Raw genomic sequence first — 26,012 nt, forward strand, 5'->3', positions numbered from 1 at the left:
GGCAAAGCTCTTTTATAATAAAATCAAATGAGCCACCACCCCATTTCTACCCCAGCATTTTCAGCAGCCAGGGTATGGCTATTTATGGGATGAAATCTGGACACCTAGGGGCCTGAGTCGTTAGTAGAGATACTGTAGAGTTGCTCTTACAAGGGGTCCATCAGAACCCACTGGGGTGCTTGAAGGCTCCCACCCTAGACCCACTGGGATAAGACCGAGAAATCTGCATCTGAATACATCCACATCCCCTACAGGTTATTCTATAAACCACCAAAGGGGGACCATTGGAAGCAAAGGTCACAGCTCTGGGCTTTGCTGCACATTTGGGAGCGTGTGGGAGTGGCCAAAACAGTGGAAGAGGAGGCATCACCTGACTTGTGGGAATGATACATCTGATGATCAAGAAGGTATTCTCTTAACTGATGGGCTGCTCAAGCACATGATCGACTCATAGATTAGTGGCTCTAATTACTCCGTATTTGCTTATGTACATGCGTATATATATTTAGTACATTAGCAGATGAGAGCATCTAAGCATGTGCTTCATACCTAAAAAGAAAGATTTTTGCCCCTCCTCCCCAACCCCAATTTCATCCCCCCCACCGGGTGGTATTACCCCCACATAAGATTAAGTTTTATAATGGGGGATCCCTGGGTGGCGCAGCGGTTTGGCGCCTGCCTTTGGCCCAGGGTGCGATCCTGGAGACCCGGGATCAAATCCCACATCGGGCTCCCGGTGCATGGAGCCTGCTTCTCCCTCTGCCTGTGTCTCTGCCTCTCTTTCTCTCTCTGTGACTATCATAAATAAATAAAAATTTAAAAAAAGTTTTATAATGGTTAGGATCCTCTACTGGGATGGAGGGGGTGAGGGATCAGAAAAGAGTAAAGGGAAACAATGGGGTAAGAATAGCACACAGAAGTGAGTGCTGTACAGTGTGTATAGTTGCTAAAGATGGGCTAGCGATCTGACTATATATAACCTTCCTAAAGATCATGATCGGGTACAAGAACCATTTTGTCCTTAAAAACTTAAACCAGTTGCTCAGGAGACGTCACCACAGGATAAGTGGTGGGAGCTCTCCAGATGGCGTGTACCTATGGATATGTATGTATTTATCTGTGTGTAAATAAGGGGAATGATCTAGATTTTAAAGGTGGTGAAAGATGCTGAAAGATTTGGTGAAAGATTTGGGCAGAAGAGTAGAAGACCCTGGCTCCGTCATGGTCCTCTGCCCTGTGATTCTCTCCTCCCCAGAATTCAAACTGGTTTTTCCCAAAGTGGCTCGGACCTTCACCTGTTTGTTTTTGTTTGTTTACTTACCTACCTCCCTACCTACCTCATCTCCTTTGTGGCCCTGAGCCAGGTGAGAGCCATGACCTCTCCCAAGTTTCAGGAGTAGAAGCGGGGATAAGTAGACAGGACTCCAGCTGTGGCCAAAGGTTCATTGGCTCCTCCGGGAGGCCTGGTTTACCTTGACTTCTTCTTCGGAGAGCAGCGGCCAGCCTGGTGCTTGTAAACATACTTGCCAAGACTCCCATGGTCATAAAACGTCAGGGCAGGGCACCAAGAACCTCTGTGGAGTGGGGTTGTGGGAAGTGTAGAAAGAATATGGGCTTTGCAGCCAAGAGATCTGGGCGTGAATTTCTTCTACTTTGTTTTCAAAATGTCGTAGATGAGCTGGGAATAGTAATCCCTACCTCACAGCATGGAGTGTGCCAGCACATAGTAGTTGCCTAATCAAATGATAGGGCTTATACCAGTAATAGGATCGGGATCACTGGTCTGCTGTAACAGGGCCCTAAAAGTCTTGCTCTAAGAATGTTTTAAAGTAAAAATGCAATATGCTTAAGAAAACTTAGAAAAGCAGAAGTAGGAAAAAACGGTTAAAGCCATCACGGTTCTCCCTTGCTATAGAGTCACTATTATAATTTTGTTTGATGGTTCTTGTGTTTCTTTGCTAAGCTGAGGATTTCTTTTTGTTGTCAACATAGGGATAACTGTAGTATTCATAGGGGCAGGGGTCAGACTTGATTTTGAATTCAGGGCTGTCCTTTACTAGCTGTGACCTTGGGTTAATTTGCCTACTTACTCTCAAAGTCACTTTCCTATCTATAAAATATGGATACTAACCGCCCATATTGTGGCATTGTTTAGATAAAGTGTATTTGCTTCATATAGTCATATAATAAATCATTAATAACTGTAGTCATAATTAAAATCATTCATACTATTTTGTATCCTGCCAAAATAGTTTTTTTCCACCCAACATCTCATCTTTCAAACCGCTGTTAACATAGTTTTAATGCTATTCCATTAAATTTGATATACTGCTATGTACTGAGTCATTCCTCCACCGGTGGTTATTTAGATGGTTTTTAATATTTCCTTTTATAGATTGGATTCTGGTGAACATCTTGGTATATGAAGCCTTCAGTTCCATGTTTAATATTATTTTCTTGGGTTTGGTTAGTTTACAGTAGGGGGATTAGTGGAAAAAAGGCTGGGGCGCTTTTAAGTTCCAGTACTTTCCAAAAGGCTAGCCTTTGGCTTGCACTGCCATCAGTAAGGGATGAGAGAGAGCACCAGTTTCCATGGCCCATCTGCTCCTTGATCTGCGACATGCACACTCAGATTGTCTGCTTACATGCCCTCCTACCAGCGTCTTCCTGCCTCAGCTTACTGTCTGGTTCTCCCTATGTCTGCCAAACTGCTCTCCAAGCCAGACTCCTTCCCTGGGCCCAAGTCTGCATCTGTCCTCTGGCTTCACCTCCTGGTGCTGGCTTCTGTGTCCTGGTGTCAGATGCTGACTAGAGAGGGCTGGGATAGCTCTCGTAGTTTCAAACTCAGAGATTCCTCCAACCACACCGGCTCAAGTCTTGAATTACAATTTGTTCTTTTTCTCTTTTCCTCTCCACACATCAGATCTTGCCCTGCATATCCACTAATTTTCATCTTTCCATTGGAATCATCTCCTTATTCAGAGCATATTTGTCAATATGTCTTCATTGGGTCCCAGACAAGGAGCCCTTGGCGTGGACACTGCCTTCCACGCAGCAGATAGGGGGCTTCCTCAGGTAGGGTCCATGTCTTCTTTTTTTTGGGGGGGGGGGTGGTCCATGTCTTCTGTACTGACCTAGGCGTGCAGCACATGCTGCACTAGGGCCTGTGAGACATGAAACACTGAAGACTGTGTTCTTGTTCTTTGCGTTGATGCAGCCTGATTGAAGTGACACCATGTGCACACATGTGACTTGCATATAACTTGTGTAAGACTTGCTATGTTGACTCTGTCCTCTCTATTCCCCTTGTAAAAGTAGGTACTCCCTGAGTGGAGACTGGTCCTTCATTGTCTTTGCATCTCCTACAAATGTCTGGCACGGTACCTGGGAAGGTTTCTCCATAAGCCTTTGTTGAGTGATGAATGAGCAAACACCAGTTACTGAACAAAACCCTATGCTCTCTGGCCAGAGTATAAAATACTATAAAACATGTGACCAAAACTATAGGCAAGAAGCATTCCCAAGACCTCACAGAGAAGGTGGGATCCATCTTAGGCCGTTCCAGGAGTCATTAATTTATTCAGTCATGAAATAAGATGTGGTGCTTAATTATGCTCTCAAGAATATTCCCTGGGTGGGAGGGGGGGCGCTGATGAAAAATCTTGCCAGAAGACTAGGTGGTATTGGAATAGTTTTTTGATGTCTGGAACTTTCTTGCCTGTGGTCCTATTACTCCCTGAAAGGCTATAGTGGAAAAAGCATGAATTTGGGTATCTTGTGCTAATAAATTAAGCTGTTCTGACTTTCATTTGTCTTACCTGTAAACTTAACATAGTACTGCTGACCTCCCAGGGCGCCTGGGGTTATCAAATGTAGTGATGTGCACAAGTGGGGCCAGGTGTCCATCCCCTTTGTCCCGTGTAGCAGGAGTAGGAGTGGTAACTGCCTTGGAAGGCCTCTGCTCTGGTCTCCAGTGACCCTACAGAAGTGTCGTAACCCCGGCCTGACCTGTCTGTAGGTTGCTTAGGAGAGGAGCTGAGGAGTGACAAGAAAAAGGTTTCGTGTGCAGTTCATGAGTTAAGAGAATATCACTTCATTGTGGGCTTGATGGAAAACATTATGTGAGGTTGGTTCAGATCTTTCCAGAGGTCTGCCAGCAACCTCAGAAGTGGAGCCTTATTGAAAACAGCTGGGAGGAGGCTGGCGCCCAGCCTCTCCTTGCTTTTCCCTGCCCTGGATCTGGGCTGCTCTGTGGACGCAGCTCAGGCCCGGGACTCTGCCAAGGGCCCCCGGCTGGGACTGCTGAGGACGGTGGTGGCTCTGCCTGGCTGCAGACTCCAGCTCAAAGGCTGAAACCAGTTAAACCATAAGGGACTTGGCCAGGCCTGCTGGTCAGTGTTTCTTTCAGGGCTTGCAGTTCACCACGGACTCCAGTCCTTGCAGGATGAGTTAACCGTTGCGAGGTTCTCTGGGCAGAGGCAGGGGCTGTCTGCTGGGTGAGTGGCACATGGACTCTGTTGTCCTTTGAAGTCGCCTCAGCCGTCCTGCGGGGCTCCAGCAAGGGAATGAGGACACCGTTCCAAGCACCCATGTGCAAGCACCCATGTGCAAGCCTCAGCCCCGGGGCCCGGGGCCTTCCCGGGAGCCTGCTGCTTGCTTGGCTGCAGCCGCAGCCCCTTTCATCTTATTCCAGTTGGTCACCACCCACGCCCATTTCAGCTGAATTTTCTTCAAGTAGGACATGCCATTCTCTCAGTCTTCCTTTCTGTGGGGGCTTCTAGTCACAGCAAGTCCCTTTCTTAATTTGCTTTCGTGAAAGTGTGCTCCTAGCAAATTTGCATAATTTGAACCTCACTAAGTTAGTTTGTCACCTGTTTTGGTGCTTTTCTTTTCTCTCTCTCTCTCTCTCTCTCTTTCTTTTCTTTTTTTTTTTTGGTGCTTTTCAAGAAAGTAAAATACATTCATTGTAAAGATGAAAATTGGAAATACAAAAAACATGGAAAAGCAAATAATCCACCACTAGAGATAATAGCTTTTACATTTTTTGTAGATTTCCTTCTGAGTTTTTTATGATAGGAAGAAAGTATATGGTTATAAATATAGTATACATATTAAACTATGGTTTGTAAGCTCCTTTTTTACTTCTTATTTAATGAGCGTTTTCTTTTATACCTCAAGATTATAATTTTTAATAATGTTTAGTATTTTTTTAATGTTTAGTATTTTATCTTATTGTTTTTAAGTATTTTAAATAAACTATATTCGGCCTTGGGTTTCTAATATTTAATCTTTTAAAGAACTTAAATTTTATCATCATGGACATCTTTGGTGATTCCTAAGACAGATATTAGACTTAGTGAATCTTTTTAAGTCTTTTGATAGCTATTTCCAAATTGTGAAGATAGCCGTATAAGATCAGCATTACTATGCTAATTTTATAGGTAAGAAAAATGAAGCTCAAGTTGTTACCCTCACATCACACCACTTAAGAATTTTTATTTTCCCCTACTCCCATAAGTGCTAGTAATCACTTTAACTATTAAGTTAGCATGCTCTAATGAAAGGTATCACATTTTATTTTACATTTGTCATCACTTTTAAATGAAGCATTTTTTGTATATCTGGCTGTCTCATGAACTTCTTGTTCATATCCTTTACTTTTTCCTTTGTTCTTTTTATTTAGTCTTATAGACATTTTGCATGTTAAAAACCTCACCTTTATATTCTGTGTATAATTTTGATATTTTTAGTTTGATGCCTTTTAATTTTGGTCAGAATTTTACTTTTGTACAAAGTTTTAAAATTATGAGGTCACATATCTTTATGGTTTCTGCCATTGGTGTCAAGCTTGGAATCTCTAAGATTATATCTGTATTTCTTTTACTTTTAATATTTCAAACAAAATGGATGTTTCTGTGTATAGTGTGAGATAAGGATCCTAAATATGATTTTCCCCCAAATGATCCATGTTTAATAATCTATATTTCTCCCATTCATCTAAAGCCACTTTTATCATATACTGAAGTCTTATGTATAGAATTAATTTTAGGATTTTCTGGACTGTTTTATTAACCAATATGTATATTCTTGTTTCAGAACCAGAATGGTTTTAATTATTGTAGCTTTTTAACATTTCCATATCTACTAGTGTAATCTCACTGATTACTTTTAATCCAAGGGCAGAGTTTTCAGTGTTTATTTAAAAATTCTCATAAGTTGTTTAGAAACTTTTAAAACTTTCATTATATGGGAATGTTGCACTTCCTAAGTTTATTCCTGGATGAAGTGTGACTGTGTGTATACTTTTTCTAACTGGTAATAGCTACTGGATATGAAAACAATCTTACTTTTTGAGTGGTTAGTTTATAAGAGGCTAAAGCCAATATCAGAGGACATGTAGCCTTTAATACTTTTACTGTTGAACAAAAAATACTAAAAATGAACAAACCAAGTTTTCAACTCACAAAATCAAAGAATAGAACAAACCAAAGGAAAGCAGAAGCAGGATATTTATAAGAGGAGAAATTACTTCATTATAAAGTAGGAAAATGATATTAACTAATACATTTAAGGACCAGTCTTGGAAATAAGAAATAGCCAAACCCAACCAGGCCAACCAACGAAAAATACAAAATTTAGAAATGAGACTCTGACCACTGATCTGGAGTTGACGAAAATGAGATTTTCATGTTCAACTTTGATAATACATTTGAAAATCTTGAAAGAAACAGATTTTGTTTTCTAATAAAATAGGAATTGCCAAAATTGAGTAAAAAAGAAACTGAAAATGTGAAAAGTTCAGTATAAGAAACTGGAAAGGTTGAAGAAATACCTCCTGAAAACATACTAGATCCAGACAGTCTTGGGAGTAAATATATGAAACTCTTCATAAAACATATCATTCCAAGGTCTGTATTTGTAGGACGAAACTTATTTATAGTGTAAATGGAATATTTCTTTCATGTTCTCTCTCACCTTAATGTATTCAGTTATGCTAAATTCTTAGAAAACTGGGATTTGGGTCAGAAGGCACCCCTTCATGACATCCCAGCCACATGGTTCTCTAGCCTCCTTATGGACACTTATGTGGATGGGGATCCACAATGTTACACTTGGTCCCTTTCCTTATTTAGGCACCGTTATCCCTCCTTGTATGATCCAAAAATCTACCTCTCTGTATGTTGGACCTATACAACATAGTCTTTTATACAAGAGCTCTGTATATATTAAAGACAGATATACCCTTCTTTTGATGTTTTAAGTGTTTTAAGTCAGTTTATGTGTTTTAAGTGTTTTGAGTCAGGCTAAGTATAACTACTTCTATCAATGAATCCTTATGTTCCCTCAATATCTGTTGAGTACCTGCAAGGTGCCAGCTGGGCATTGATCACCTCATAGATCCATGAGCCCTGTCATCAATGTCCTATTAACATGAGGCACTTGTACCTGGAAGCATTCCGTTAGTGTTGGTCAGGTGGAACAGGACAGCCTTCTCCTCACTTGGACACCGTGCTGTGGTAATGTGGCTTGAAGGTGAATAGTGTTTAGCTAGGAGACTCTTGCCTGCTTCTGTTACATGGAAGCTGCCCCCACCTCTGATTTTGTCTAGTTGAGGATTTAGAACCTTCCCATGACTTGTTCTCTTTTCATTTCTTTTTATTTGGACCTTTGTTCCTTTAGAAGTTTGATTCTGTGAGCTAACATGTTATGTGCCACCGTATTGATGCCAACTTCAGTTCTCCTGAGCAGACTTGTCATCTTCATTTAAGTCATTAATAAGATGTTGATGCAAAGGAGTACTATGGCATCCTGGGACCTACCAGAGAGACTGTGTCTTTAATTTTAAAATACCCATGGATTCCCTACTGTGTACCAAGCAGGATACCAAGTCGGTGATTCATTGGGGAACCAAACCATTATAGTTCTTTCCATAGGCAGATACAGGCTAGTGCTGAGACAGATAAGAATAACCATACATAGAATGAACTGCAAACTGTGATGAGACCATGAAGGAAGAACACACAGTGCCATGAGAGCGTAACAGCATGTCTTTGTTTGGGAAATCAAGAAAGGTGTCTCTGAGATGACACATGAGCTGGAAGAGAAGAGAAATTAGTCAACCATCCACTCAGTAGTGGATTTAGTAGCCATGGAGGTATAATGTCTAGATCCCCCCCTTGAGTAACACAAGTCTAAAAGGGAATTATGCCAAATGTGCCTGGAATAAACAGAAGTGTAACCTGTGTTAATAGTATAGGTGCTGTCATCCCAGATTGTTGTGAGCCATTCTGACTTAAAATATTCTCATTTTTTCCAGTAAAGTAATCCAAATACCCTTGGAGCTCCAATATTTTAATGTTGAAACTTTTAGAACACCGACTACTTCTTGCACCTGGAGGCTGCCCATAAATCTCCTGTCAGATAATGTGTCCTGATTTTATGGAAAATATGGTCACTGTGCTTGCTGTAGGGCAGAAAGAAATATGGAAGGTGATGTAATGGTGATTAGTTGCCCCAGATTTTCTGAGACAGGACTGATTTTCAACAGTCTGTATTGTGATCAGATAAGTGTCTGCTGGTTTTAAAAATGTAGTCACTTTAGATAATAGCATAAGTGCAGGAGGTAGGGAGGTGAGGGGAGATCAGAGAGGGCTGGATGGGGGAAGAGACTTTCTACAGACGGAGTGAGTGGTCCTGGGGACATGGCGGAGAAGGGAAGGATGGAGCGTCTTGGATTTGTTCCTGTCTTGCTTCCACCAGCCGTGCATATTGCTAGGATGTCTATCCTGTTCACCTAACAGTATATGGGGAGTGTTTTTGAAAGGACAGAATTAGGAGGATAAGGCTGATGTATGACACATCCTGTAGACAAATAGAAATAAAACTACAATGATCACCTTTTGCAACAGGGAGCTAACTGAGAATTGGCAGTGTTGGCATTTAGCGCTGACTTTGGAATATTTTCTGGGTTTTGTAAATAAGCACTATCAACTTGTGGCCAGGGGTCAGGCCTGAGCCATGAGGGCTGTTAGGGGTCTTTGCCTTAGAGCAGGCCTTGGTGACTCATGCCGGTCAGGGTTTCCTTTGTGCCATGACTCTTCCCCTCAGATGACCCAGCTGGGCAGTCAGAGCCGAGAATTCTCTGCCATGGCCGGCAATAGTGGCTTGCACCCTGGTGGCAGTCCCTGCCAGGGGCAGCAAAATCAGTTCAAAAGAAGCTAAGGGCCAAAGCAGCATTGGTTTTTTCCACTTCTCTTTGTCCAGCAAGAGGAAGGAAAAAATACCAACCTTGGAAATGGGACCCTGGCCCTGGCCCCAGCTGTGAGGCTCTTAAACAGAAACCGGCTTTGGAATAAACACCGCTCTCATGCTTGCGTCCTGCAGCGAGCTGAGAGCCAGGAGCCCCTGGCCCCAGGCAAGCCCGTTCCTTCTGCACTTAGAATGGCCTGGCTCCTCTCCTCCTCCAGGACAAGAACCCGCGACCTGTTCAAGGCTGTGGTGGGCTCCAGTGTTGGCAGACAGGCAGGCAGTGTTGCAGGAGTTCTCAGGGTCTGGGGCCTCCCTGAGCAGGTGAGTGGTGGCGGTGGAAGGAGCTAAGCTTTTCTGGGCTCAAGTGGACTCTCTAGGGACACGACAAGTTTCTAGAGCCTTCCTGTGCCCACCTGAAGATGATCTCCCCACGGGACCAACACCACCCGTTCCTACCCTTTCCCCTCAGGCCCAGAGGTGACTACAGCTGACTTGCTTCCAGTAATAAAGGCCTTATGTAGGGTCACGCTGGTGCCAGCACATCCACCCACTTTTCACAGCTGCTCAGGCTGGCATTCTCTGAGCTGGATGGGATGGCCTCTGCGCCTCGTACCTACACTGAGGCAGGGGAGAGTACTGCCTACAGACTCCTTGACCCAGATTAGTAACGAGAGCTTTTATCTAATGATGGCACTTTTTTTATTTCTTCCAGTTCTCTATGACAAGAAAAGAGCAAATGCCCAAGTTTTATGTAGATGGCCCGTTCACCATCCTCCTTCAATTAGGAATGCTCTAGGGGTGGGGGGAGAAGCCCTATTTGGGCTACAGAGAGCTCCCAGTATGGGAAACCCTTGAGCTTCTCTTATAATAGTCCATGAAATGGACTGGCTTTGCATCCCCCTCCACCAGCCAGGGATTGGCCAGGCCAAAGCAGGTTCCCCTGACCCTGCTCACGGGCTCTGGGGAGCAGGAGGTGCCTTGCCTTCTAGTTGGTGACTATAGCTGCCATTCGTGGCATTGGCCTCCTCTGGGGATGAACGTGCTGGGTGCCAGCTCATCTAGGCCCCAGTCCCTTGGATCTTTGAGGATCACATAGTTGAAAGGGACATTGACAGGAGCGGGGCGGGGAGGAAAGTTTGAGTTTCATTTTTGCTAAAAACTGGGCAGCTTTTCCCTCCCTTTTTTCCAGATGCTTCTTCAGAAAAGAAATTTCAGCGGCTTAGACTGGAAAGTCTAAATGTGCTTTAAATGTGTATTTTGAACTCAGACTCAAACCCCTTTGGTATCCTCCTGCCCCTAACACGCCACCAGCAAACACCCAGAGAAGCACCACATGCATTAGCTTGCTCGCAAGAGGACCTCATCTGAGGGTCTTGGCAGTTGTTTTCTCTCTCTCTCTCTCTCTCTCTCTCTCTTTCCTGTGTCCCTTGGGGCCCTGACCTAAAATCCCTGAACAGCTTGTGCAAGAACTTCACTGTGGAATAGATTAAACAGAAGTAGCTAAGGAGAACCGCTCTGGTTAAACTGGAGCTGTCTGTGCAGAGAGGTTCAGAAAAGTAGAGGGAGCCCCAGGGCCCTGCCAGCCTGCCCTTGCACCACTGTGGCCTGGGATCCTCCCTGGTTCATGGGGCCTCTCTCTTAGCCCATCTTACCATGGGGTCCCTGACGGGCTGCCAGAAGGAACCCAGCCCTCTCAGTCCCTGGCCCCAGCTCCCTGTGACAGAGTGCCATACTGGAAGGTGGCCAGGGATTCCTGCTCAGCTAGCAGCACACAGCTACAGAGCTCCCCCCTCTCCACCACACTCCCACAGTCCTCCACGCAAGCCTCTTTTGTGGCACTGACTGTGCACGCTCTGGCAGGTTGCATACCCCTGTCATCTGGCACCGGGAGCACTCCTGGGTGGAGAACCTGCTATGTTCATCTTATTTCCTGGCCCAGAGAGAAAGCCTATGTGGCAGGAACTAAGTGGGCAAGGAAGGAGCGGAGCAGAAATAGGCAGGGACCAGGTCTCGCAGGGCCTTGTGATTAGATTTTATGCTTATACTTTTATGCAGTGAAAAGCCATTGGAAAAAAATTTTTTTTAAGATTTTATGTATTTATTCACAGAGAGGCAGGGACACAGGCAGAGGGAGAAGCAGGCTCCCTGCGGGGAGCCCGATGTGAGACTCGATCCCGGAACCCCAGGATCACAACCTGAGCCAAAAGCAGATGCTCAACCACTAGGCCACCCAGGTACCCCCATTGGAAAATTTTTAAATAGAGGAGTGACTTTGGTCTGAATGTCATTTTTTTTCAAATGTCTATTTCTTGGTTTTAATACTTAACATAAAGCTCTTGTGTTATAGGCAATGTAGTGTTTGGCAAGGGAAAAACTTAAAGATATTTGAAACAAAACAATTAGAAATAAATCAGGAAAAGACTCATTGATTTTTTTCTTTTTTTTACTGTGTAAAATGTACATGGCGTAAACTTGGCCATTTTAACCATGCTTAAGTGTCCAGTTCAGTGGCATTAAGTGCATTCACCCTCTTGTGCAACCATTACCACCACCCATTTTCCCAAACTTTTTTCACCTTATGAACCTGAAACTCTTTACACAATAACAATATTCCTCATCCTCCCTCCTCCTGCCCCAGCAACCACCATTCTATTTTCTGTCTCCATGAATTTGACTATTCTGCGCACCTCCTAAAAAAGTAGAGTCAAGTAGTATTTGTCCTTTTGTGCCTGGCTTACTTCATTCAGCATGTCTTCTGGGTTCATTCACTGTGTCATGTGTCAGAATTTCCTTCCTTTTTAAGGCTGAAGAATATTCCATTTTACATATGTACCACATTTTGTTTTTTGTGTTTATCTGTTAATGGGCGCTTGGTGGCTTCCCCTTTTTGTCTATTCTGAATAATGCTGCCATGAACCCTACTCAAGTGCTTGTTTTCAGTTCCTTGGACTTTGTACCCAGAAGTGGAACTGCTAGGTCATAGGGTAGCTCTATTTTTAATTTAATTTTTTGAGGACCCTCCATACTATTTTCCACAGTAGCTGCACCAGTTTGCATTCCTACCAACAGTGCACAGGGATTCTAGTTTCTCCTCACCAACACTTGTTATTTTCTGTATTTTCTGTTGTGGCTTTTTTTTTTTAAAATGACCGTCCTTAAAATGTGTTTTTATAAAAAGAAAATGAAAATTATAAAATTATGACGGCATCAGCAGCAGCAGAGAGATGTCAGCAGGCTGATGAACAATGGAAAGTGAATAGATGATTGGCTGGCTTGGGTTTAAAGCATCTTGTGTTGTGCTGTGCCTGTAGTTCGGGGAATGGACAACAAGGAAAAGAAGTCAGCTTGTGCTGGAGAGTTCCTAAATGACTGAGGAATTGAAGGTATCAAGCACTTTCAAAACCTAGGTTGTAGAGTGGAGCTGAAAACTGGAGGGTTGCTGGTAGACAGGTGTAATTTCTGTGTCCCCAACACCACCACCAAAGCAGCAAGAGTCTCCTTTGTAGAAATGGATCATCTCAAGAGAGAAGATCCACAGATATTGATAGTTGAGGGTTTTTACCCAATCACTTTACTGGAAGGTCCCACACATTGACAAGGCCCCACCTGTGTGCCTGGATCTTTTTATTTCTTCACATATGAGAAACCAGTGAAGGATCATCAGATGCTCAAGGGAAGCCTCCGTTATGAAAGAGACAAAAAGAATAAAAAAAGGAACCAAGTAGAAATACACACCACAGAAAACAGAACACGTTAAGGAAATTTTATCTTCCCTTAGAGATAAGGTATTACTTCCATTAAACAAGAAGAGGATATTATTCAAAACAACTTTGAAGAGCCGAAAAAGAAAGAGGTTTTTGAAGTTAGTGATAGCCAAAATGATAGCCTCACTCAATAAACTGGAAGATAAAACAAGGAAAGCTCCTGTAGAGAACAAAAATAGGGAAGAGGAAAATAAGTGAGAAAAGAAATGTAGAAGGTCATCTAGTTGGGCTAATATCCAACTCACAAGAGTTCCATAAAAAGAACATTAAAAAAAAAAGACACAGAGAGCGGATTGTCAAAACACACAAATTCCTAAGAATTAAAGAGAAGTGTTGCCAGCAATGAGAAGACCTATTACCAAAGATCCAATATGATGAGTGATCAAAGAAGGCACTGCACGAAGGCAAATCATCATGACATTTTAGACCGTCAGAGATAAAGGGAAAATTCTACGAGTTTAAAAGTAATAGACACACACACACACACACACACACACACACACACACACCCAGCATGTGAGAGATAAAGGATCAACATGGCATTGTATCATTGTATCTCTCAATAGCCTGGATCCCAGCCCCATCACCTTCAAATTCTATGAAACAATGCCCTCAAAATGCCAAAGAAAGAAAATTTTCCATTTAGAATTCCATTCCTGAGTATAAAGTCAGAATACCGACACTCAAAAATGCCAGGTTTGAAAATTGTAACCTTCTATGCACTCATTCTTAAGAAACCACTGGAAGAGGCTGTGTTCAGCCAAAATGGCAACAGACCCCAGGAAATGCCCTGGGGATGAGGAAGGACCACCATGCACCAAGCTTAGAAAGCATCTAGTGTAGACTGGAGGAGGACAGAGTATTCCAGGAAGGATATTTCCAACGGAGGGAAAAATAAAAGCAAGTGACGCATTAGTTATGCGATGTGTTTGACCATTGTTGAGAAGCTAATAGTTCTCCTAAGGAGTCGAGGTTCTTTAAAAAGTAAGAAAACCCAAAGTATGGCAGTTATTAACTCCAGAGAAAAGGGAAAGTTCAAGAAATTTAATTGTAATAGACCCTGTAGCTTGGCAGTGAGCAAAGTTACGATGAAAAAACACTATACGTTGACACAAAAATGGTGATGTAATTATTAGGGGTTAGGGGAAGGGCTCGTGGAGGGCGGGGGATTTGACAGCTAAAAGCGCAGGTTCCATCTAGAGAAATTAGGAAGTAATTCCTAAAAAGAATAAAATAGTAGTTACATAAGGCTGTTTAGAAACATGGGAGAAAAGAAACACCAGAAGAAATAGCTGCAAGAGTTGAAGATGACTCACTCAGGAAGTGGAAATTGGGGGTGGCCGGGGTGGAGCAGAGGCCTGATTTTTCTTGTTGTTGTTATGACTTATAGTACCAATGGACATTTTGACCATGTGCGTGTATTGTCTTATTAAAAAAAAAAAACAGATTTGGGGCACCTGGGTGGCTCATTGGTTGAGCATCTGCCTTCGGCTCAGGGTGTGATCCCGGGGTCCTGGGTTCAAGTCCTGCATCAAGCTCCCTGCAGCTTCTATTTCTGCCTGTGTCTCTGCCTCTCTCTGCATCTTTCATGAATAAATAAATCCTTTTTTTAAAAAAAGTAGATTTGATTGTTTTTCATCCTGACGGGCCCTCAGACACTGACATTGCACAAGACCCAACTTTTGGCTCCTTATGTGGCGTGATTGTCTCTGCAGACCAGGACGGTGTAGGGCAGCTGGAGCCTGGAGATGACGTTGTGCCACAAAGGAGCAAACTCCCGTGGCTGCTCCCTGCCCCTTGCGTCAGGTCTTCTCCGACAGCAGCCCAGAGACACCGTCCTGGCCCCGATGGATGCGGCGGCAGGAAAGGTCCCGCGTTCAAAACCGCACCCGCTCCGCCCCCTGCCTCGCAGCCTGCCAGCTGGGGCAATGGGGGGAGCGCCCGCTCTGTGTGGTGGGGTGCCTGGGGAGCAGGTGTCGGGTCCGAGGAGCAGCCTGGACAGACAACACCGGAAGTCAAGCCAAAGGGGCCAAGTCAAGAGGTTTTCGGGTTGTTGGGACCCTTGCCTTGTTTTTGCCCACTTCGGCCTTTACACAGAGCGACCTCAAGTTCTCAGGGCGCCCCCTTTCCAGGACCCTTTCCAGTATGATCTGTAGCCAATGGTATCTGCGCTCCGCTGCTGCAGGGGTGAGGAAGGAGGCATTGCCAAATGCTCTGTGTTTTGGGGGAGCAGTCCTCTGCTGCATCTGCTGTCAGTGAAGTATGTCTGTCTGTCTCTCCAGGTCCAACCACAACTGGCGAGAGACTCCAGATTTATTACCCCAGATTTATTTCCTTTCTGACACTCACCCATGCCCTTGAAATTCCAGGGCTGCATTAGTCAGTGAGGCAGAAATGAGGGGATCGTCTCTGCCTGAGAGATGCACACGGTGCTACAGGAGTGGATGGATGGTGCAGTCAGCGCTACAGGCTGCATGTTGGTTTTCAGATGTGCTGTGTGATGTTACATTAAAACACTGATGATTTTTCTTTCTTTCTTTCCTTTTTTTTTAAGATTTTATTTATTTTTTCATGAGAGACACAGAGAGAGGGGCAGAGACACAGGCAGAGGGAGGAGCAGGCTCCATGCAGGGAGCCCGACGTGGGACTCGATCTCGGGTCTCCAGGATCACACCTTGAGTTGAAGGCAGATGCTCAACTGCTGAGCCACCCAGGGATCCCCACTGATGATTTTTCAAGTGGGATTTACCTCTTTGGTGAAAATAATAAGCCAATTCAGCTAAAGCAGAAGGTGTTCTCAGTTCAAGCGTTAGATTTTCATCCGGTTAAGTGCGTAATGCCTTGAAGTTGTCCTTAAGGCCATGAGTTGTAAAGGATGAGGCCCAGAAAGCCTAGATGTGTACAAGGACTAAAATTGCTTAGGACATTTTCACATGTTAATAAAGCTGGGAGCTGAATGGGTTCTGGGGTACCTTATTCTGAAGAATTCTTTGAAGAGAAGAGGGAAAAGGTCTAACCCTTAGGCATTATTAATGTGCTCTTGTACTTGTGCTGATCTCACCTGATCATAAACTTTTCCATACAAGTGGATACTGGCATCATCCCATCTTACAGCTGTGTAAACTGAGGGCCGAATAAGTTAAATAACTTGCCCAAGGTCAGGCAGCTGGTAACTGATGCAGACAGCATCCATTCACAGGTGTGTCTGATTCCAGAGGCTGTACGCCTTCCTAAGTCAGGACTCTTGGGTTTTTTTCTAAAGATTTTATTTATTTATTCATGAGAGATGCAGAGAGAGAGGTAGAGACATAGGCAGAGGGAGAAGCAGGCTCCCTGCAGGAAGCCCATCGTGGGACTCGATCCCAGGACCCCAGGACCACAACCTGAGCCAAGGCAGATGCTCAACCACTGAGCCACCCAAGGGCTCCAGGACTCTTGTTTGCAAGTGACAGAGACCACCTCCAACTGGGTTAAGCAAAAGAGATGTGCTGTCTTATACTATGACCCTGAGTCTAACACAGTTGTCAGGCAAGGTCTCCATCTCTCTTCTTCACTGTGTGCGTGACATCTGATTCAACAGATGGCTTCCTTCTCTTGGGAGGGGGCAAAAAATGGGGGGGGGCAAGAATGGGAGACAATGGCTGTAGACACCTTTAGACTTACATCTTCCCGGCTTGGGATCTCTTTATTCTAACTTGAAACTGCAGGGAAGAGCTCTGATTGACTGGCTGGAACCATATGTCCATTTTTGGAGGCCACGCACATTGGCCAGGAGGCAGCTGGCCGACCAGCCTTCCCACCAGACTCACATGTGGTGCGTGGAGGGGGATGGGGTGTGCAGCTTACACTGGGGAAGGTGAGCTGGAGATCTTGAGCAAGTCAAACAAAACCCAAGCCACAGCACTTACTTGTTCAGCCTCTACAATGTCACATGCCTCCTATTAATTTTTTAATGTATCTGAGAGCGTATCTCAACTTGGTAGCAGAAAGGGTGAGCTCCCTGGCCAGCCTCACCCGCTGGAGAGGCCATGTCCTTGAAAGCCATCATGAGAGCTAGTCAAGGCAAAACCCCAGGGCTCGGTGTCAAGAGGCTTCTGGAAAGGTTGTAATAATCCCCAACCACCCCGGAGCAACTGGGAGTTCAAACAGGAGGACACTCGTGCTACATGGATTTTGGAGGTACTAGGAGAGTGTCAGTGTGACAAGTACCTGATTACACTTAGGATTCTGTTTCTTTGTTGGGCTGCTTAGGAGGTTTTTAAGTTCTTGTATCATTAAAAGGGAATCAAAAAAATTGCATGCCTTGATAAGCTTGATCTAGATAAAAGGAAATAGATTTTTTGGGGGGGAAAGATTCAGGAGGGCCTGGGTATAAGCCAAGACTGCCAAGACATCACCAGCTTTGTGCTCTCAGTGGGAGAAATGTGAGGTTCTCAGACTTGCAGGTCTCGGGGTGTAGGGGGGCCTGTGTCTTGGTTCGTGGAGAAAGAAAACTTGCCAGAGAAAGCGAAAGTGGGCTGATCACAGAGGGAGACTTTCGGCATGTATCCCTGAAGGTATATGTGGTGTTGGCTGAGCCGGTTTGAGGAATGGTTCTTTACATTCTGATTTTATTTCTCATGGAAACGCTTTTGTCCTCCTTGTTTCACAACTTGGACTAGGGGCAGGGTGCATCCGGCAGTTTCAGCTTCTCACTAATTGCTGTTTTTGGCCGGTGTAATCTCTTCCTGATGGATTCTGTGTGTTCAGTGAAGGCTTCTGACTTTTGGCAACAGGATTATTCAAAGTGCCTGCCTGTCTACAGGGCCGTGTGCCAGGTGCTGACACAGACACAGGCCCCTCAGCTTGGTCGTGCCAGGCCCGTGGCTCACCCTTCACTCTTCACCCTCATAATATACCCATGATGTCAGTTTTACAGACATTTTTTGTGGTCTCATTTGTTTGGGGGTGTTAATGTTTTCATTCTCCTTTCTGTGCATCATATCCATTTTTTTAAGATTTATTTATTTATTTATTCATAAGAGGCACAGAGAACAGGGCAGAGACACAGGCAGAGGGAGAAGCAGGCTCCCTGGTGGGGAGCCTGATGAGGGACTGGATCCTGGGTCCCTGGGACCACGGACCTGAGCCGAAGGCAGATGCTCAACGACTGAGCCACCCAGGTGCCCCTTATATCCATTTATTATCTGAGTGAGCTTATACTTGGAGATGGGGCAAAGGATTCTTCGACTAATTCCTTCTTTAATAAACCATGGGTTTATTTCCTATTATTTTTTTCATTTTCAGATCACCAGTCCTGATCTAGAGGTCATTGATCATATGGGAATCTATTTATTATCTAAGAAGCTGCCTCCAAATGGGGCAAGAAGTTCAGAGTCAAAAAAAAAGAAAAAAAAATTAAGTTCAGAGTCATGTGCTATCGGCGGCCAGGGAATTACAAGCAGGTAGACAGTCGTGTTGCAGCATCGATGTTGTCCAGCTCAGGGTAGGCATCCCCCGGACAGGTGCCCGGACAGGCTCAGCCTTTCCCAGCATCGATTTAGTTACTCAACGAGATTCAAACAGATTGGCAACCCCCAAGTCTACTGTTCTTGGCCCCAAGATTTTTTTAGCTCACAGTTCATGGCTTCTTTCTCTGTCTTGCCGGCTCTCCAGCATCCCATTGGGCAGCCCGTTTTCACCGTGGCCTCGGTGCGGCCCTGGTTTCTCTCCTCCTGGTCTCCCTCCACGTCCCAGGGCAGCAGAGCCTCAGATGCGCCTCCTGCCCGACCTGGCCGGTAGATATGTCCGCATAGCTGCCTCGTGGGCTTGTGGTGCACGTACAGGGACAGACCTGTCCAGGAACAAAGGACTTGCCGTTGATCATCAGAAACAGCAAAATCTACCCCCTTTTCTACTGCCCACCAAGCTAAGAAAGCAGATGTATGGCTCTGAGTCTTGCCGGGGCTGTGGAGACAGGGAATCTGTCACTACCCTGGGCTCGGGTTATGGTAGCCTATCCCAGAATAGACTGGAAGCCCTTCACACACGTCAGAGGAAAACCAAGAAGCCTTAGTGCCTTTAAGAATGTCTCCCTTTCAACCAGTGAGTAAATCTCAAAACAGCACCAGCTTCTGAAAAAATGTCCTTCAGCTATGACAGGTAGGGGTAGTATTGCAACTGAGTAGCTGCCCACTTTCTCCTCCTCATCCAGCACATGCAGGATGGGCCCCCCTTCCCTTTAAAGGCCTTTTGAGGACGTAAAGGTTTTTGAGGACATTTTGTGGAGCTGGAGCACAATTTTACTATTTTAAACTATTATAGGGGTTATGGTTACTATATCTTTATTTTTATGACAAGTTGTTGGTTACGCTCTTGATTTATTTGACCCCAAGCTTTTGTTCAAGAACACAACCTCCAATTAAATGTGGTTAGTGTGGCAAAAAATATGATTCTCCTTAGAATGACCCTCACGGGGCTGTTTCCAAAAGCTCATTATGGTAAAAAGTCAGGGCTGCCTGTCCATGTCCATGAGCATGTCTCCTTGCGGTCACTTGGCTTTCCTGTATGGAGGATTAGAGGGTAGGAAGGCTGTGGGCTGGACCCAGAGGAGACTGGAGGGAAAAACTAGAAGCTAAGTGGGTCACCATGCAGAAGCACACTACCTAATGGAAGGGGCCTTAGGTATCAAGGGCTATTTTATCTTTGATGATAGAAGGAATTACAAGGGGCTAAGAAGCCAAGCCAGTCCCAGGACTCAGGTCCTGGCTCTCAGCATGCCCTCCTTTATCACACTGAACATCCTACGGTTGTCCTGGGCACACGCATGGCACTAATCCAGTCTGTCTGTGACTGTTCAGGTGGCCGTAAGAGAAATACCATGGACTGAGTGGCTTAAACAGTAGAAATTTATCTCTCACAGTTCCAGTGGCTGGAAGTCCAAGATAAAGGCACCACTAGAGTCGGTATCTGGTGCAGGCTTGCTTCCTGGTTCACAGGTGGCTGTCTTGTTGCTGTGTCCTCATGTGGTGGGAGAGGTGAGGGAGCTCTTCACCATCCCTTTTATTAAGGGCACTAATCCCATTCACGAAGGCTCCAATTTCACAACCTAATCATCTCCCAAAGGCCCTATCCTGATACCTCCTAATACCATCACGTTGGAATTTAAGTTTCAACTTCTGAATTATGGAAGGACACATGCATTTAGTCTTTTTTTTTAAGATTTTATTTATTTATCCATGAAAGACACAGAGACAGAGACACAGGCAGAGGGAGAAGCAGGCTCCATGCAAGGAGCCCAATGTGGGACTCGATCCCGGGTCTCCAAGCATCACGCCCTGAGCCAAAGGAAGACGCTCAACCGCTGAGCCACCCAGGCATCCCTGCATTTAGTCTTTTGCACTGCTCTATTGTTACTCTGGGGGAACAACCCAAGACTTGTATATGGCATGGCCATATCTTTTATGGACCCTTTGACTTTTTCTCAAAGTGGAGAGCCGATATTGCTTTACCTAGGAGAGATTTAGGGTCTATTAGGGAAAGACACTTATCAGTGCTTTAGGTTCTACAGTATTTATCTCACCAAAAAACATGATTTTACAATGAGACAGCCATTCAACTTGGAGACCAAAACTGTGGCCCCAGATCTCCATTTAATTTGCCATTTACTGACTAATCATCACTTCTTTGGGCCTCTTTCCTCAGCTCTCTGGGCTTAATAATATGATTGGCTTTGCGTGCTGTCACTGACACTGTTGGAGCCCCCACCCCGCTGCCCAGGCCCCCTTTATCAGGCCAGTATACACATTCCCAGCTGGTGTGTTGGCTAAGGGTTCACAGAGGTGGTTCCCTGAGTCCCTGTTTCAGGTTCTGCTTCTGGGTACCCCGACCAAAGACACTTCCCTCATGTGTGTAACAATCAAATAAGACCCTGTATGTGAAGGTCCTCTAGAAACTAATGTATTGGTGATTTTTTTAGCATGACCTTGGACTATAAAAATCCTAGCTGTGGCTTCTTGGCTGAAGGCCTGTGAAGAAGGCAGACAAGACACCCAGTGAAGGCAGGGCGGTTGTCTTGCGTCCCAAGGATATGAGCCCAGGCTTCTTTCTCTTCCCCACCCAGGAGTCTGTCCAGGATAGGGGGGCAGACAATAAAAATGGGTTTATGTGAAACTGATTGTCTTTAGGTAATGTTAGCTAGTGGTTGAATTGGTTTCTCTCCTATTGGGAAGATAAGAGTTGGAGTCGCAATTCATTCAGACCTCGGAACTGAGCAAGGTCACAGAAATCCTTGCCTGTGCTTCAGACGCAAGGTGCTGCAAAACCCCTGCTGCAAACTGCTACTTTCTAAGAGGCGCCGGTTTCAACATATTTAAAAATCTAAAATTTATTTTAACAGGATATTTCAGAGGTAAATTGGTGGGGGCAGGGGGCAGTGTAGAAAGCCAGAGGAAAGAGAAAGGACAGAGGGAGCTGAGTCCCTGGAGTCTGGAACACTCACTGGCAGTGTCCCCAGTTAATCATTGATGCCCCCAGGGCTGCTGGGCCACCGGAGTCAGCCCTGCTGCAGGGGGCCAGAGTACTTGCTAATGGAATGCTAACCATGCCTTTGGAGTAGTTAATGATTTATCTCCTCCCATTACAGTGCTCTACACTCCCTTTCTATGAAGCTGATAGAAGGCTATGTAATCATCTTCTGAAGGTTAGGCTGGCCATACCCAGCAGGGCAGAGGAGAAGATAATGGTGATTCACAAATTCACTATAGGACCAGACTTTTAACAGGCTTCCCTTTGTAGGAAAGAGTATATTTCCTTAGTTTTCTAAAAATATGCTGACATTCCTTTGTATGAACCTTTGTGCCAACACAGCATCAGAGGATGACATGATTTTATGTGGCTACACAATATTTGTCACCATCAAAGATGCGTGTTTATTTGTAGAGTGCTTTTATTTCCATTGCTAGATTTAAGTTCCTTGAGAACCTCAACAAGTTAAAGAATGTTTGTGCTGTATGTTCATTATATATACAAAAATAAAAGAAACATGGGGCGCCTGGGGGGCATCTGATTTGATTTTGGCTCAGGTCACGATCTCATGGGTTGTGAGATGGAGCCCACGCTGGGTTTCACACTCAACTCTGAGTCTGATTCAGGATTCTCTTCCTCTGGCCTTCCCCCAACTCATGCATACTCTCTCTTTCTGAAATAAATTAATTAATTAAAAAGAAAGAAACACATATTTTCATTTAAATTTTTTTTCTTTTTCACAAAGGCCGGGTATGTTATTTGCAGAAATACCAGAAAATTATTACTCAGTAAAGAAAAAGAGGAGAGACCCAGAGACAACTACTGCAAACACTTTGTTTCGTATTATAATAGATGTTACACCTCATCTGGCCAAGTGAATATGGACCCCTCACCACCATCCACCTGCCAGAGGATATGAGTGCTTTATTGTCGGCTCTCAGGGAAAGTGACTTCAGAATCTAAGCATTCCCTCACAGATACTCAATCTCTCTCATGAATATGATTTAGATTTTTAATAGGAGATAGATTTTTTGTTTCCAGAAGTTATAAATAAGATGGATAATATTGCTTTGATGTCTTGATTATTTTTGTTTTTTTGTTTTTGTTTTTTTTAATCAAGGCCAGACTACAAATTAGTGAGGATGAGGAGGCAGGCCTTGTGAGATTCATAAAGTGGCACTGACGGGGTGACTATAGGATAACCCAAGAGGGGGATCGTTCACTTTCTGTTTCTGCATTGGCGTGCTCTCTCCCCTTTGTATGGATGCTCTCTCCTCTGTGCTGGCATAGCATCTTCTCTGACCTTGCTGGGGTGTGGGGAGGCCATTGGAGGCTCTCTTTGTAAATCCAACTTGAGGTCACCCAGCACATATTGGTTTTGTTCTGTCCATATCCATTGTCTCTTGCTTTGCAGTGGACACACATGGGTAAGAGCTGTTGCTACCACCATTTTATGATGCAAACAACTTCTTTCTCAGGAGGCTTCTGTGCTGTCTGCTGTGCATTTTCCAGTGCTAAAATCCCTTAATTCTGGGTCCCAGGCTGTGCATTGATGGGCCATTCTGTACCCCTCTCCTCTGAAGACGAGTTCCTTCTGAAGGGCCTGTTGTTTCAGGGGTTAGAGGAAACTTCTTTGTCTCAAACCCAAGGTGACTTCTTTTCTTAAAATTTCTCTCTCTCAATTTTCCCCTCTTTGGGGAAATATCTTCTCTCCAACAGGTTACTATAAGGCTCACATGTGTCAGGTACTTAGAAAAGCACTTAACACTTTGGTCGCTGCTAACTAGTATTAGAGACGTTGCAGTCTAAAGCCACATGCCCCATAAGAACATCAAGCAAAGGCACGGGTGTTGTTGTAACTTTTCTAGTACCACATTTAAAAAGTAAAAGAACAGGTGAGATTAATTTTAACAATATATTTCACTTTACCCCACATGTCAAAAAATACTGTCTTCTCAACTTGTAATCGATATTTTTTAATTATCAAGATGATTTTGCATTTTATTTATTTGTTTGTTTGTTTATTTATTTATTTATTTATTTATTTATTTATTTATTTATTTATGATAGTCACAGAGAGAGAGAGAGAGAGAGAGGCAGAGACACAGGCAGAGGGAGAAGCAGGCTCCATGCACCGGGAGCCCAACGTGGGATTCGATCCTGCGTCTCCAGGATCGCGCCCTGGGCTAAAGGCAGGCGCTAAACCACTGTGCCACCCAGGGATCCCCTGATTTTACATTCTTTTTTCCATACTAAGTCTTCAAGACCTGATGTGTAATTTACGCTTACAACGCAGCTCAGTTAGGACTGGCCGCATTTGGAATGTTCCACGTGTGGCTCTCGTGGCTACCATCTTGGGCCACTCAAGTCTAGAAACTTGCTGCTCAAGGTGAGTTCTGGAGACCAGAAGCATCCGTATCATCTGAGACCTTATCTGAACTGAAAAAGCTCAGGCTCCACCCCAGACCTAGAGAAGCATAATCTGCATTTTAACAAGTGATCTATTTGCATATCCGAATAGGAGGCACTGGTCTAGAATGTCCACACTCAGGCCTCACCCCCTGGGATCCTGATTTAATTGGTCCAAGGTAGGAGCTGGACACTAGCATTTTTTTTTAAAGCTTCCCCTGATGATTCTAATATGCAACCAGGCTTGAGTCACTTGTATAGCCAGATGCCCGGCTCTGCCACTTTCTACCTTTGAGATATCCAGAAATCCACAAAAAGACTCTCTGTGCCTCAGTTTCCTTGTGTCACGAAAGTCTTATCTGTTTCAAGGGATGTTAGGAGGATTAAATGAGTTAATACGTGTAAAACACTCAGAACCACACCTGGCATAGAGGAAGCACTCCTAAAGTACAAGCGCTCACCCTTTCTTCTTTTCCTTGAAGGTCCGGGGTTACCCAGAGCCCCAGGTGACATGGCACCGAAATGGGCAACCCATCACCAGTGGGGGCCGCTTCCTGCTGGATTGTGGTATCCGGGGGACTTTCAGCCTCGTGATTCATGCTGTCCGTGAGGAGGACCAGGGAAAGTATACCTGCGAAGCCACCAATGATGGTGGTGCCCGCCAGGTGACAGTGGAGTTGACTGTAGAAGGTGAGTTTCAGGAAGTGAGGGCCGTGGTGGGAGATGAGCTGTCAGTTTTCCCAAGGTCTGCAGCTCCTGCTTCTGTCCTCTCTTGGGCAGAAGAGAAGCCCCCAAGAGAAAGCATGCCCATTCATGCACTCAGGACCTTTTAGTCTAATGAGGGAAATGTGGTTCCTGTGAATACAGGGAGGCCTCCCAGGAGGCACTGTCAAACTCACATTACCCCAGCTTTCGGCTCCAGCCTTCCCTTGGCTTCCCCTCACACCGAGACTGAGATGGGACTGCATGCCAGGCTCTCTAGACCCACCTACCTCTTCCCTCCAGGCTCCCATCCAGGCTCCCTCCACCGTGGTCATGCTGCTGCCCACCCCCCTTCCTTGAGCTAGCCTCAGGGCCTTCTGCTGCCATTCCCTGTCAAAGCAAGAGCTCTTTCCACAGAAACTTCCTTCAGCTTTCTGCTCACCTGTCCCTTCCTTAGAGGACCTTTCCAACCACTCTATCCCCAGGACTCTCCATCCTCTCACTCCCCCTGAATATTTTCTTCTAGGGCCATCACTGCTTCCCATTTTTTTTATTCTCTCCTCCACCCTCATCTCTAACTAGAAATGCTAGGAGGCGAGGGGATCGATATTGTTTCTGCTGTATCTCTAGCATCTAGAAAACTTTCTGGCACAGGATGGATACCAAGCTATTTGGAGAATGAATGAACAATGTTTCTCATCATCATTACCAAGTAATGCTCTCCTAGTTATAAGAATATTGTAAAACTCAGAAAAATATATAGGAGATAAATCCACCAGTGTGTTAACACTAATTACTTGGTCTTTTTCTCCCCACTCTATCAACCTTATAACTTCCGGGAAAAACATTTGACCTTAAGTAAGACGGTTTCTTCTGCTGCTTGTGTATCCTCCCACATGCTGAAGCCTCTCCACTGGAGAACTCATTTCCAGTTCAGTCCACTGGCTACTGCTTAAAGGCCCGATGTCCGAAAGGATGTGGGGGGTTTGTGAGACCCTCAGAAATATGATGAGGTTCCCTTGACCCTTACAGGCCTTTCTAAGGGCTTATAAACTAGAAGTTCAGATTGACTTCTCTCTCGGGAGACAGTCTTCCCAACCTCGTTTTAAGAAACACTGTATGTGCGCATTAAGGTAACCAGGGAAGGTTCCAGAAGGGGTGAGGTGCACCTGGGCCAATGTTTTCTCTGCTTCTCTACATCATGGAAAGAAAGACAGGCTATTTCACGAAACAGAATGTACATAGTTTGGATGCTTTCCCCAAATTCTTTAACTGAGTGACTCATTCCTTTTAATGACCTTCAACTGCCTGTGGGCTGGAGCATTCCAGATGGAAAGTGGCCCCCAGTCAGAGTCTCTGAATGGCCCTCGTCTTGGAGGCTTC

General features: G+C 44.8%; 1 protein-coding gene across 1 annotated transcript in view; it reads left to right on the forward strand.

Moving 5' to 3' along the window:
* The window catches only part of MYLK (myosin light chain kinase), a 181,474-nt gene that overhangs the window by 22,481 nt on the left and 132,981 nt on the right, over nucleotides 1-26,012 (forward strand). Inside the window, 1 exon segment of the mRNA XM_055316566.1 lies at nucleotides 24,410-24,617. Within this exon segment, the coding sequence (XP_055172541.1) occupies nucleotides 24,410-24,617 (208 nt within the window).

Source organism: Nyctereutes procyonoides, unplaced genomic scaffold, assembly GCF_905146905.1.
Source record: "Nyctereutes procyonoides isolate TBG_1078 unplaced genomic scaffold, NYPRO_anot_genome, whole genome shotgun sequence".
NCBI classification, from domain to species: Eukaryota; Metazoa; Chordata; class Mammalia; order Carnivora; family Canidae; genus Nyctereutes; species Nyctereutes procyonoides.